Source organism: Prinia subflava, chromosome 2, assembly GCF_021018805.1.
Source record: "Prinia subflava isolate CZ2003 ecotype Zambia chromosome 2, Cam_Psub_1.2, whole genome shotgun sequence".
Lineage (NCBI taxonomy): Eukaryota > Metazoa > Chordata > Aves > Passeriformes > Cisticolidae > Prinia > Prinia subflava.
In genome coordinates, this window is record NC_086248.1 from 102121434 (window position 1) to 102136639 (window position 15206).

The window sequence follows — 15206 nt, forward strand, 5'->3', positions numbered from 1 at the left end:
AGCTGTGGGTGGATGCATGACCCAAGGGAGGAATCTGCTGAAAGCTTTTCTCTCAGGCTTGGAGGAGGAGCAAGGAGAAGGAACACCATCACACTGGCAAGAGCTACCACTAAATCTCAGGACATGTAGTTAAGTCACTTGCTTAATTCCAGAAAAGAACAGCCCTAGGAATGAGGGCAGGGCTCAGGACAGAGGCATTCTGTGTGGTGCCCTGTGGAAGGAAGTGGGAATGAGGAGAAGAAGGGCTCATACGGCTGAAGGAGCTGAATGCTCCCAAGGAGAGCTAGGCTGGGTGGAGACTGACATGGCCACTAAAAACAAGGCCAGTCAAGCAAGGAAAGCCCTATGGAGCAGGAGGAGCAGCACCTGGAGATAGGAGCCATGAGCATGCCACAGAATGCTATGCACCAGGGGAAAGGGCAGGCCTGTGTCAGCTCTAATTGGTCCCTAAAACAACAAGTTATTCTTTTTTATTTAATCTCTCTGTGCTTTGTTTCCCCATCTTTAAAACATCCCTTCATTTCACAGATGTCTGGGGAAAATTAATTAGCTGCTCATCAACTGCTCACATACAATAGCCACAAGATCGGCAGAAGTTCAAGAAGAAATGAATAATTCTGCCTCTAGAACAGGGCTTGAATAGAGCCTGGTAAATAAGCCAGAAGGGCGCAGAGTGAACAATGAGAGAAAACAAAATCCTGAATAGCTGCTCATTAAGTGAGCAAAGTCCATTCTGTGTGCAGAGGGAGGCAGGGAGCCCATGGAGAACCCAGCAAGGGACCTCGTAATTAAAGCCTGGATAATAATGCACAGGCACCAGGGGGGCAAATTAAGGGTGCACAGGGAACCCTTATTTTCTAACTTTTCAGTGTTTGACTTTCAACCCTCACAATGCTCTTTCAATGCCTTTTTTAGGTGTGCAGTGTTGCACAGAGGCATGGGCATGCTCCCCTTCTGTTCCAGCAGTGCGATGCTTATTCTGATTTATCCTGAAGTGTGCACATACAGCCAGTAAAGGCTTGGAAGAAGAAACAATTAGGGCTGGTGCTCAAGCAAATGCATACCAGCTTTTTGGGGCTGTGCATTTCTTTCTTTTTCTAAACACAGTGCACATAACCAAACCCAGTCTTTTCTTAAGCCAAAGAACAATACATGCAACACAGCACATACAAACTACGACCTAATTTTAAATAAAACATATCCTGGAGAGAGCTGGACAGTTTTACTGTTCAAGTGTTTACCAGTCTAAAAAAAAAAATCCAAAAAACCACTAAACCAAAAGAAGGATGTCTAAAAGTGCTGCTGGAAATGAAGCAGAAGGCCCTGCAGGTCTGACCTTTGGGATTTCCCAGCCCATGGGCAATACATCTGAAAATCTGAGGGATCTAGCTGCTCAATCCATAGGTCTGAACACAAAGAAAAAACCTCAGAGCACAGCAAGCAGCTTTGACCAACAACAATCCCTCAGGTTCACCTGGCAACTCACTACTGAGATCCAGGTCCCCAGCAGAAGTCTCACCAACAACCAAATTTACCACCTATGTTAGTGCCTCTGTAGAGACACTGTTGCAATAAAGCCAAATTCGTATTCATATTAACACAAAACAAATTATGAATCACCACTAAAAGGGAATGACTCTTTGGTGAAAGGCTGAGAGTGGGAAACAATGAAAAGCATAAACTGATCCAGAGTTTTATCTCAAGTATTGGAATTATTCCCACTGAAATTTCTTATCTGCTCACTAAAATCACAGTTCCACATGGTGATGTCAATCATTTCAGTGCTCACCCACCCTCTGAGGGTTAGACTGCAGCAAAGTGAGTTTATGTGATTTGACAAAACCATACACAAATTACCAGCAGAGTCTCAAGAAAAACAAAGATGGGGCAAAGCAGTCAAAATCTCAAGTCTTGGCTTAACAGAGACTCACAGACCATGCATAAGATGACTTGAACTTCTGAAAGCTACTACAGCTGGAAGGCTGAAGATGGCTGAAGACATTTACAAGAGCATTTTGGCTGTGACTTATCCTTCTGAAACAACAATCTCTCACCTATAAAAGGCCTCTCGATAAGACTGATATTCTCTGTCAAGCCCCAAACTCTAGCTGGCCTTTTCCACAGAAAGCTGTAGCTATTTTGTAGCTGTAGGTTTTGTAGCTATTTTTAAAGCAGGTTTGAGGCATGCAATCAGTACTGTGGAGACGAAAAATCAGAACTGGCTCCTCAACCATTATTAACTGCTAGACAGTTAAGCATCATCATTTGAATAAAAAAAACCAGCCTGAGAAGGAAGTCCTGTTGATGACAGGAGAACATCTCTGGGCTTTGGTCATTAAAAATTTACCTCAATTAACTGCGTTTTCACAGTAAGAGTTACAGCAGAACCACTGACACATCGAGCACTTGTAGCTGCCAGCTGCATGTTCCATGCAAATCAGGACACATGGGTGGTTAAAAGGTACTGCTGTGACTTTATCCTGAGGCCTCCTCACACTAAAACTGTTCACCTTCAGCTTGTAGAAGTTCACTGCCAATGAAAACAGAACTGGATCACAAGGAAAACCCTATCTCTCTGCATGCTTTCCCATACTAACCAAGGTCTCTTCTCCTCAGTTCTTATTCCATTGCCATGTACTGGTAACATGACCCTGCTTCTCCTCTTTACAAATAAGTCTGCATAGTAACATGTCAAACAACATTTATGAGATTGTAAAAAAATCTGGCATGTTGGGAAGTGCAAAGGTAAGTGCAGATTCAAGTGTTTAATTATACAGTCAATCATGTCTGCAATTCAGACAGCAGCTCAGATTTCACAACTTAATTACTTTAATTTCAGATGAATAGCTTGTGTTGTCACGAGCACTTTGACACACTGGAGAACAGTCACAAACTACACTAGGAGCAAACAACCAACATTTATTCCTCTGCCCACTCACACACCTTGGACAGCTCAAAATGCCCAAGCTGACATTTGCTGCTGTTTTTCATTTCAAAAATGCAAGAGGAACAGCACAGGGCCCTATTAAAAACAACAAAGCCAGAGAAATTTGTGGCAAGGTTGTGAACCTGGCATCTGATTTTGCAGTACAGCCAAGGCACAGGGTGAAGCAAAAATTGTAAGGAATCATTTAATGCTCTTACCTGTCCTGCAAAAAGCCCACACACACCAATAATACAGAGGATGTTGAATACAGCCGAGCCCACGATGGTTCCAACGCCTACATCTCCTTTTGTGATAAAAACACCTGAAAAACAAGTTCAAGAGAAGCTCTGTAAATGGGAAAGACCTGACTTTTTCCACATAAAATTGTAGACCTCACATCCCATTAATGAATCTAAAGGCAGGTATTAATTCTGCCACTTCTTCTCATATTTAATAGCACAAACTGCAGAGAGTTGCTTTCTGAGGGGACCTGGATGGATTATCTGAGCACCTCAGACACATCCAAGTTATTAACTTCCTGGTCTTGTGACCCAACATTATGGCAATACACAGCATAAAACACTGCAAGCTCATGAGAGCAGCTGGTGAGACACAAATCCACATGAAACTGTCTCTCATAAGATATTCCCTGACCAGAACTCTGCTCCTTCCCATATCCCCATCCCAAGTGGCTTTAGTAGGGATGAAGCTTCAGAGACAGAGATGATTCAGAGCTGTCTGGCCACAGCAACTCACAGGCCAAGTGATGTCTCTCAGGATGAGTTATGGGGCTATGTTACAAGCTTTTTTCAGAGCTCTTCTGTCAAATTTGGTTAAAATTGGCCAATGAGGTTAATGGTGAGGGAGATGAACTGACAGACACATGCATCACGGTGCTGCACAAAATCCTTTCCTTAGGAAGCCAGCGTAAAAATAACACTCCATCTCCTGCTAGCTGTCAGTGTGTTAAAATTCACCACTTGCTTTTAAGGTTCCAACACTATTTATCTGGCCAGTGCAGTTTATGTATTTTTTCCAACTTCTTCCTTTTCTCAGAAACACAGAAGCGCTCACCTGCCAAGTGACACATGGCACCTGGTGGGTTATACCACAGGAGGAAAACGATCTGATGACAATGAGAGCTTCTCTAGAGTCACCTGAAGGAATCTGGTTTTATTTTCACCTTCATACTGCATTACCCTTAACTGAAGGACAATCTCAACTTGGTCCAATTTAAGTTCCCAAATGATAAGGCTTTGCTTGTGTAATCACACCTCTCTGCAGAGCACACAGCTTTGTGTTAATTAGCTCGTGCTCTGCATCTGGCAGTTGTAACTGAAAGACAAGTGTCTCCTAGAGAAAGTATCTGAGCTGAGAACTAATTCTGTTTGGTGATGGAGAATCTGTCCCAGTCCTCCCAGCTGCTGCCCTGATGATCCCCTCCAGTGGAGGGGTGGGTGAGTCAGACTGCAGGAACACTTCACCCTTGTGCTTAGGCAGAGCATCACTCTGTAACACTGCTTGCAGTGCCCCTCCATCATGGCTGTGGGGGCACCACGAGAGTTTCCTGGGTTTTGCACACTTAAGGATAGCTGAATCCCTTCATCACACTTCCCATAAGTGAAGAGCTGCTTTGGAAGTATGATGTTCTGATCAACCTGTTGCTGTGAGAAAGCATTTCAAATCCTCCTCTCCTTCCCATTCTGGCTTTTCCAGGGAAAAGTGGTGTTGGAAGACTCCCCAGAGGGGAAGTGATGGCAGAGAACCTGCCACTGAGGACATGAACAATGTATCAGGGTACCAACCAGAGAGACTGGGGGAACTCCTTCCCCACTGTGCCCTGGAGATGGCGTGGCAGATGGGGTAGCAAAGTGGACAGGAGAGGATAAGGCTGTAGGTGCAGCCTGGCTAATGGGCAGCTATGGTGAAGTGCCCGCTGGTCCTAGCTTGGCAGGGTCACATCCGGGCCCTGCTGTGAGATAATGACTCTCCCAGAGTCACTTCACCTGGCAAGGACTCCCCATAGTCAGTGCCATGTGTGCCCAAGAGGGATTATAACAAACCTTGCAGGCAGGCAGCAATCCCATTTCAGCTCTGAAAATAGTCAGGAAATGTGCAGGTTTTGGGAAGCAGCAGCAGGCTTCTTACCTATGACAGACGTGAACAGCTCAGGAGCAGAGCTTCCTGCTGCCATGAAAGTTGCCCCAGCCACATCTTCGCTGAGATGCAAGCGCTGCAGAGAAACACAGTCAGTGATTACCACACTAAGCAGCTGAAGGAATTCCACTTCCAATGCTAAACTGCCTGCTGAGTGCGGGTACTCGTTAAGTTTCATGTACACAAAGGTTAAGTAGAGAGGAAAAGTCACCACAGGCACTGGCTACTGAAGTCAGCTTCACCTGGCAGAGGGCAGGTTACGGCAGTGACACTTATAGACAGGAGGGAAAGGTCAGCAGTCCAGCCAACAGGAAGGCAGCTTCACCACTCACAGGTCTGTCTGCTCCACGACCCCAGCAATATACACCTTATCTCTTCCACTGTGGCCTGTAAAGGGCAGGGCTGGGGCTCAGGCTTGGTTAACCTCCAGCCACCTTCCCTGGTACGACTTATGCCTTGGTTTACCCTCTCCTTATCCCCTTCCTCCCAGACTACATCACTTCCCTCCTGTACCTGTCTCTCAGCAGTACCCAGAGACTGTCTGAAAAACGGGCTTCTGGAAGGGAAAGGACTCATTGTTCTACGAAAACGTCATCAGCATATGCTGCTTCCAAAGATTTTCTTGGTTCATTACACACTTCATGTTGTCTGCACTCCCACTGCTCCATCTGCACCAGTTGCTGCTCAGCAGATGCCACAAGGCACGTTCCCCTGTTGAAGAGGAGCAACAACCAGCTCCTGCCGTATGGCCACCATCCCAAGTTGTTACTACACCAAGGCACCAGCTGCCACTGTGGGAGCAAGGCAGCCAGGAGTATGGGGAAGGCAGCCCAGGGTGGTGGGAAGTGTCCCTGGAAGTGTCTCTTTTGAGGCAGCCCCCCAGCTTGGCAGGACACAGGAAACCTCCCTCTGTCCCTGTTCCCCTGCAGCACTGCCGGGCTCCTCTGCTGCTTGATCCTTGCCAAAATACCTTTGCACAGAGACAAGAGAGCAGAAATCCTCACAGCAGCCTTTTCTGAAGATTCTTAAACAGATATTCGTGGCCCCTAAGGGAGGGTAACTCTACCCACTACCCATACGTAGGTAAGAACCGTTTGTACATAAGTTACGGGGACAAGGGAAAAGGATAGTATGTGCCCTCACCAGGAACACCTTTGAAGCAGATCATCACAGCATTGTTGTAGTGCTATAAAGCTTGTGGAACCTGATAAAACACAGCTTTATGGAAAATTATTTTAAACAGGATTAAAACTATTGTGAGAGAAGTTCACAGGACCAGAAGCAGATCCCCAAAGGCCAGGTTCTTCTGCAGGATGCTCTATGAAACTATGGAGACAGCCATCCTACAACAGCTGCTGGAACTCACGGTGCCTCTTGAAAGCAAAGCCACCAGCCAAGGAAACCAGCTGTGCTGACTTCCTGAGGGGTTGGTTTAATTCAAAGCTACAGTATGTGCCCTCCAGGACAGTTTCTAGAGAATTCACTGAAATACACATGATGATTAAACTGATACAACAGAGCAGAAAACAGCACCATGTAGGTAGCAAAAATGTATTTGCAGACAAATGTTTGCCACTGACATGGTGTAAATGCTCTGTAGCACCAGGAATGGAGCAGCCAGGCAAGTGCAATTGCTGCACTTGATAAGCAATAAGGCGATTCGTTTTCTAAAGCAGTAAAGAAAAAAAAGAAAACAAATGAAAATTAGAGTTTTGTTGTAACTACATCTGAACACTAACACACAGCGAGTGTTCTGGAGTAAATTCTCATGTCAACACACATTTGGGAGCAGAAATGGCTTGTTGGTTCAACAACTGCTTCCCAAACTAGATTGAGCTAAGCCAGAAAAATGACATTTGTTTTAGAATTAGAGCATCTAAACTTTGAGAAGATGTAGAACAACTACTGGTAGATCTTTAAGATCTTCAAAAAAACCTTCAGGCAGAAGGCCTGAATTCTTCGTGCATATAATACATAAGAATATTTGAATGTCTCCAATCAGCTATGGGGTGAGAAAAGATCTTTCTGGGAGAGAATCAAGCAGGAGCAATAGAACAGTTAAAGTCTGATCCATTTATATGACCCTTTTTGATAATCCCTAATGCCACAGCACCTTACTCCTGGACAGTAACTTCTCAATACAAGTACTCCAGATCTGGTGTTTAGTTGCTAAGCCTTCTCTTTTACACATAGTTGAATAAAAATTGTTATCTTCATCTTATTGGTGGTGCTAGATAACAGAATGGTTCAGAACCACTAAGGCACATGAGAAATTTTTGTGTACCATTGAGAAGACAACAAATAACCAAAAAAGCAAAGACCTAAGCAAGTGAAAACTGCCTTCTAGAGCCCAGGGTCTTGCAAACACTGCAGTAAATCACACAGGGAGGGTGTTTGCCTTTTAGACTCAGTACAAGTACATCTGAGAATTTGTCAGAAAAACAAATGGCACTGAAGGGCTGGCACTTGTTTGACCAGCTTCTGGGGCAGGTGGAGACACATAGATCCTGCATGTGCAGAGAGTTAATGACTATAAAAGAGCCCCTTGCTTGTGACAATGAAGTTTACCACCAGTGAAGTTAGAAACTGGTAACACCATGCGCAGTGTTTCCTACTGTCATTTGTAAACATAGTCAAGGATCAACTTTTCTACTGAGCAGTGCTGGAAACAGAGGTGCAGGGAAGCAATGAACCTTGTCCACAGCCACTCAGAGCTCTTGGCAGAACGGCAACAAGAGCCAGTGCTCCACAGACCCAGCTCAGGTCTTTGGACCATGAGTGAGACTCAACCAAAACATACTCATGGGTGGTATTTAACAAGGGCTTAGCCAAGAGAAATAACAATCTCCCTTCATATCCTGTCTCTCTGTGTCCCTCTGGATGGCTGGCTTGACCTTGAACATACTGACAGCACCCCAAAATACAAGCCTGTCCTGGACACTGCTCACTCAGCTCAGGTTTTGTTCATCCACAGACACCTGAACCAGCTTCTAGAGCCACATTTCCCAGTGAGGTTCACTTGCCTGGGAGAGGGGAGGTCAAACAACTCAGCATATTTACAATCCCTAGCATTTCCTATCCCCATGTCCACACCAATATTGCCTCTCCTGAATCTTGCAGTGGGGTTCCCCAGATTCAGCCCCAGAGGATGCAGCAACTTTGCAGGACAGAAGCTCCTCCCTTGTGTTGTTACCTTTCAGTTACCTCTATATACTTAAGCACCAACTAGTGGACTTTCCTGGGGGCTTTTTTCCTTGATGATGCAAAGGCGGCCTGAACAGCAGGGTGGTGAACTTCAACTATCAGGTTAGAGACAGCCTCCATCAGTGCTGTCAGCACACATGACTTGTCCTGCCAACTTCCACACGTCTCCTAGGGCCAGCACAGCCCATGCCCTGACCGGTGACATTTGTTCACAGGCACATGGGTAGCCATCTTCTATAAATGACACAGACCTTCCACTTGCAAAACCAACCATATTCTCCACACACAAAGATTTCACTGCCTGGAACTAACAGCAGATACAACTCGCAGTAACTTCGGGTCTGTGTTCAGTCTGTGGCTGTCTGAGCTGATTTAGGCCAAAATGTACTCCTTGTCTTCTAAAATTTAGGCATCCCAACCTTACCAAGGAGAAACAGAGTCCCTTGCAATTGCTGGAAGCATTCACAAGTTTCTTTACAGCTGACCTAGGTGTCCCTGCTGCTTTACGACTTACACCCACACAACACAAGGTACGACAGTCATGACTGTGGGGGCAGGACACAAGATCCGCGATTTCTACTGGAGTAAATCACCAGAGATTTTAATTTGTGTCAGCTAAGACTAGGGCCTCGTGTTTCTGCAGAAACACGCAAATGAGAGGCAACAGCAAGGACCACAATGTGAATGCCTGGAGCACCTTGAGAGCCTGTCCTGCAAGGAAGAACACTGAGCTCAGTCAACGCGCACACGTCATGTTGAGTAACAAGACAAGCAGCACAGCCAACACTGCAGGACAACGGTAAATGCATCATCACCACAGCCCAAGGCTCTCCAGAACTGCTGTGAAAGCAGCACATGGGGAAGGAACATCTAACACTTACTTCACAGATCTTTTCCAGCGAAGGGACAAAGAAGTCATCGCAGACAATTGCCAACGCGTAGAACATGTACACAGCCTGCAATGGAGAAGAGAAAAGGCTGAGTCTGGAGACTGTCACACAGAACTGAATGGCAGCTTCCCAACGCATCTCAGGTTTGATTTGGTATAGACTTTTCCAGAAAATAAAATGCTCTTGCAAGAATCATTCATAGAGGTGTGTGGGATTTAATTGAAAGATGGTGGAGCATTTATCCAGAAGTTCTTATAAACTATCAAAAGCTGCCAACATTTTATCTTCACTGTAAAGACTGCTTTTGCTTTTTTTGCCCCCTTTTTTTTTTAATTTTCTGGACATTGCTAAGCCACACTGAAGTATTTTTGCCTTCCTTTTTTCCCCCACGGTGCAGTGCAAGGTTATTTAATCACTGTGTTCTGTGAAAATCTAAACCCCCGAGGAGTAATTTTTGAAATCTGGTGTTCTGAAAAGGGGGAAAGGATCTTGTTTTCCTGGACAGAAGCACCCTGCCATGTCCCACCTGGGTTGCAGTGGTAAATCTTGCTGAACTTCACATAGGAACAAATGAAACCAAGGGGGAATACAGGACTCGAAAGGACACCAAGCCAATCAGCTCTTCAATTTCATACAAGAAGCCTTTAATCTGGGTTTCTGTACTATTAAACAGAATTTGCTGGGGCCTGATCTCTACCCCAAGAGGCAAAGGACACAGTTTGGCTGACATTCATGCAGCAAAAGCCTGGAGGGCAACCTGTCCCATCCTGCTCACAGGGAAGGAGCTCATTCCCCATCTCAACACAAAGACTGCCACTGGATGGGAAAATGCCCATTGGCATAGGGAAAAAACAGGTGAAAAGCATGCCAGGTACCAGCAGAGCACAGTCAGGCTGAGTTTACCTCCCAGCCCACTCTGGTTTTCTGTCACAGACACATTCAAGACTTGCTGCAAGGTTTAAAGACAGATCCACCTTTTTAGTGACACCTGCCAAGCACAAGCACAGGGTTACTTCTAGAAGCAGTGCAGCTCCAGAGACTAACTACAGCTCAGAGAAGTGGCCAATACTTGTAGAAAAACAGTGTATTAATCCTAGAGAACCACAGTTCCAAGCACATCACCAACAGATTGTCTGGCGTTGCTTGTTGTTTAAGTCCTGCAGAAGCTCAGGTGATGGGAGTAGACTGAAGTATTTTTTTCTGGAGAGAAAGCAGCAATAAAACTGGCCTCCAGGTGTAGCAATGTACCTGCACAACTTAGGCCATTCTGTGTACCAGCCAAAATGCTTGTAGATAACAAGACACCTGCAGTCTTGTTTTCCAGAGCTCTCAGGAATTCATCAAGGTTACTGAGAAAACAACAGGATCAAAATAAGAACAGAGAGTATGAGAAACTGTCTACAAAGAATGTAAACCCTAGATACAGGAGGCACAATGTGATGATGGACACTTGACCAATTAATGCCCTGAAGGAGATGTGCCTGCCTCTTGGACAAGCGACTTAACCAACCAAGAGATGTGTGTCCCCGTGGGCCATAGCCTTAGAATCTATAATTTGGATTGTATTGTAAACAATAAACGGCTTCTGGTGAAATCATATTGACTCGGCTATTCAGCTGCCCATTTCCCCCTGCATCCAGGTTTCCAGGTTCCCCCTGCATCCAGGTTTTTGTTCATTCTGATTTTCCAGGAACAGATTTAAATCACCCAACCCCATCAAAAACACAGATTCTAATTTGCCAGAACTACAACTTTGCTGCAAAAAGCCAGTAATTACTGTACATCTCAGACATGAAAACTTTTTTAGCTCAAAAATCATTCAAGTCTATTCTTTTTCAAGATTAGTGATGGGAATATCATTGTAACAAATTTGACACAATCTGGACACAATTGGCACTTGAATGTCATCTGGACAGTTTCTGTGCTTCTTTGTCCCTCCTCATAAACATGACTAACTTAGGCTTTTTGAAAATCTTACACTGCAAAACAGCCCTGAGGACCACAAGAGTAAGCAAAATTCCTTATCTCCAACTCTGTTGGGTGCAGCAAAAAACCTGATCTTGCAAAGGGAGCACCAGCTGCTGACACAATACCAACTGTACGAACAGAGATAATGGAATAAAATGGTTCACAGGGATTGTACATCATAGGAACAAGGATCAGAAAGGGCTCCAGAGAGCGGTGGCCAACCTCCATTGAAATACAACAGATAGCGGGTGCCTAACTTCAGCCTGCAGTTTTGATCTGCTAATCATATTAATTTGCAGCGGGTCATGCCCTCGCTGTCCTGCCCAAACACACAGTAATGCCTTTCAAGAATGCCAATCTGTCCATCAGCATCATCCCTGTAAAGCGAGCATGTCCTCTCCTTTTGACTCAATCCACGCCCATGAAGCGCAGGGCTCTATGTGGCTGCTGGGCTTCCTGCATCCCCTCCAAGGCAGCCAAAGGAGTGGAGGGCCAAGGGGAGGCAGCCACCACAGCAGCCCATGACCCAGAGCCCAAGCAGCACACTCCAGATGCCCTCACACTTGGCACACATGCACCGCGCTGTCTGTAGGTGTCCTCAGGTGATGCTGAGGTCTGCAGGGCTCACCAGAGGCACCAGGTGCAAGGCACCCACCAGTTTTTCAGTTTAGAAAATTCTTTTTCTGGATTTTTATACACACAAATGATCCCAGGGGAGGGAGGGTTTATGTTGCTTCCAGTGCATGCAAGACTGCCAAAGCATCTCCATGTCCCAGTATTAAAATGGTGTCCAGGTTTTTAGAGGGGACAACAACAACCTTCAAGTGTGACAAAGGAATTTTCTTTGCTTTCTCATTAGTAGGATCAGGTACAAGACAAAAGGCAAAAAGGGCACTGAAATGAGTAAGGAATGGAAAAATAAATGTGAAGGAACTGGCCCCCCAAGCTCTTGCTCATCCTGCCCAGGATTGGGTACTGACCCCCTGCTGCAGGAGCTGGAATTACAGAGCCAAACCTGCTGCACTCCTCGGGATGAGTGCTAGCACCAGGCTGACAGCACTGACGAAGCTGAGCCCACACGACCTGTACATGCCAGCATTTACTTTAATGACCTTGCCGCTGTCACAAATCTGGTTTTGGCTGTGAGTCTTTCCTAAGTTCATTCAAGTGGCTTGGGTGCAGTAAAGTGTCAGAATCAAAGGAGTATCTGGCTAAACCCCAGCCTTGCTCACAGACTAAATCACTTTTTAAACAAACAAAGCAAAGCAATGTTTAGAGTTTGGGCCAGCAGGAACACAAGCAAAACATTTAATTTAATATGAAGCCAGACTTGGAAAGAGACCAGGGATCAGTGGGGGCTTGCTTGTGCAAGATGGAGGAAGGCAGGATCATTAGGGAGGCCAGTCTGCATGGCATGTCCCATGAGGAGATGGCCAACAGACACTCAGCATGATGAGGTGGTATCATCTTCCATCTAAGTCATCCAGAGATTCCACCAAGGAGTCCCACGGATTTTTCCTTCAGCACATGGCCCCCTGTCTTTGCAGGCACCATCGGAGCAGCAGGTCTGGAAAGGAGCAGGGCAGCACAGACTAAAGCCTGTTCCACCTGAACTGCCACTGGGAATTGAGGAAGTGGTTGGGGGACACAGAACATGGCCCATGCAATGGTAGCAGAGCACAATGCAGAGGACTCAATACACAAAATAAGCCTCAGCCCCAGCCTCACTCATTTGTATTCAGGTCCAAGTGATGATACAGGAGTCTTTAGTCAGGCAACACACTTAAAAAAACACACTCACTCCTCCTCCACCAAAGGACATTAAAAAATCAGGGAAATGCAATGGCCCTGTATAAAAGGATTATAAATGCTAGATTAAGTACCACATCAGGACTGATTTGAAAATGACGATTCTAACAAACAAACATGCAATCTCTGCATCAAGTATCTTACTCAAAATACCTGTTCCACTGCACAGGACAGAAATGGTCATTTTTCACGTTTGTCCAGCAGTCCTTTGAGCTTCCCATGACAGTCTTCATACTCAAACTAAAACTCACTTCACTGAGCTAAAGAAGCTTTTCACAAGAGAGCATAATGCTGTAGGAGTAAGAATCCGTACAGCCCTGCCTTCTTCCCAGGGAGCTGGGAAAGGCCCAGGTGACAGTCCCTGCTACTGCCCCACAGACCCTAGCCCTGGAGGGCAGGACTAGGAAGGGGCCACCCCTGAAACCATGTTAACCAAGCACAGGGCTTTCTTCAACTGTGACTGCACTATAAACCCACTTAAAACTCCATCGTTGGAGGGAAATTAAAAAACTCCAACCAAAGCAGGAAGCCACAGAGCTTGGATTGACTCTGGCCAGCAGCTTGTGTACCGTGATGTGCCCAGCAGTGTTCCCTCAATACCAGCACAGATGGCCAGGGCACCAGAGAAATCACCCCTCTAAGGAGACAGCTCTGTGCTGCAGAAATGAGATGTGTCTGAGTATTGACCCGATGCAGAAATAGATAGAGACAACACCCATCTGGGATGACCTACATTTCCCGAGTGCCTCAAAGGAGGGAGGCAGGTGCCTGTCAGAGCTCCTGTTCCCATGGCTACAGGAAGCAGTGACAAGCCAGGAGCAGGAGGGATGGCTGAGGACAGACACTGCTCCTCCACCCTGCTCAGTGTGGAGGGCCCAGCTCTGACCCTCATGCTGGCAATGCAACATATCCTGGTACTGCACTCCAGATCTGCTGGAGGAAGCTGGGAAAAGGGGAAGCAACACTGTGCTGTCAAAAACACCGGGGTAACACAGAGACCCAAACCCCTATTCTCAGCTTCCAAACAAAACCTTAGAAATTTCTCAGCAAAGCCATTTCCCTCCTGTCTCGAGGGGGTAACTAGTGCCAGTGCTCCTGAGCATGGCAGGGCTGAAGGTCTGCATGGGGACATGAGCTGGAACAAACTGAAAACCAGGAAAAGGCTAAGAGAGCAACTACATAGCTTTCCAGTACCCAAAGGGACTGCAGGAGAGCTGGAGAGGGATGTTAACAAGGGCTTGGAGAGACAGGACAAGGGGGAATGGCCTTACACTGACAGAGGGAAAGGTAGATTGGATATTAGGAAGAAATTCTTCACTGTGAGGGTGCTAAGGCCCTAGCACAGTGTCCTGGGGTGACAGGACATTTTCATGCTTTGTATCCCAAATCGTGTGTTTCTGTTCCCATGTTCTCAGTTTGTTTTGTCTATAGCCAAGCCCCTCCCCCGGCTGCTTGCTTTTGGCTTGCTTGCTGCTAGCTTAGGCTCACTTTGCTGGCTTTGCTCTCTTGCTTTCTGCTTTTTTTGCTTGCTTTTTGCCATTTTTCTGCTTTTGTTTTTCCCCTTCTTTCCTTCCTCCCCTTCCCTGAAGACATCGGACCTGCTTTGGGCCCTGATTCAGGAACGTCAAGGGAAAAACCCCTGGAGTCTGCACCTGAGAGAAGCTCTGGCACCCTCCCCAGCAGAGACTGCTCACCCTCTCTTGGACTGGTGAAAACATTTGTTGTCATTTCAGACTGTTTTTCTTGTGTTGGGGAGTGTTTTTTTGTTGTTTCTTAATAAACAAGTTTTTTCCACTTTTCCTCTGAGGAAATTCCTCCCGAACCCGGTGGTGGGGGAGGGAGTTGTGGAGATTTTCTCCTAATTTGTCCTAAACCAGGACACACAGGTTGCCCAGAGAAGCTGTGGCAACACCTGGATCCCTGGAAGTGGCCAAGACCAGGCTGGATGGGGCTTGGAGCAACCTGGGATAGTGGAAGGTGTCCCAGCCCATAACAGGGAAGTTAGAACTGGATATTGTGTGAGGTTCCTTCCAATCCAACCCAGTCTATGATTCTACAATCATCAATGTTAAGATTGCAAAAAGAAGCCCTTGGGTGCTGGGGAGTTCCCAGGCTGCAAGAACAGAACTACAATTAAAATCCAGACCTTGGCCCCTCCAAATTGAACATCCCAAACAAGTGACTTAGTGGGGAGTTAGCAGTTCAGCCTCTTCTCATAGGGGACATGAAAATAATGAATGGCTGTGAAGCAG

General features: G+C 46.1%; 1 protein-coding gene across 6 annotated transcripts in view; it reads right to left on the minus strand.

The window, feature by feature from the left end:
- LOC134547399 (sodium/potassium/calcium exchanger 3-like) overlaps positions 1-15206 on the minus strand; it is a 234323-nt gene that overhangs the window by 143714 nt on the left and 75403 nt on the right. For all 6 annotated transcript variants that reach the window (XM_063391260.1, XM_063391258.1, XM_063391259.1 and 3 more), the window contains exons 4-6: positions 9169-9243; positions 5075-5159; positions 3145-3248 (exon numbers count right to left, since the gene is read on the minus strand). In XM_063391260.1, the coding sequence (XP_063247330.1) occupies positions 3145-3248; positions 5075-5159; positions 9169-9243 (264 nt within the window). The remainder of the gene's footprint in view (positions 1-3144; positions 3249-5074; positions 5160-9168; positions 9244-15206) is intronic.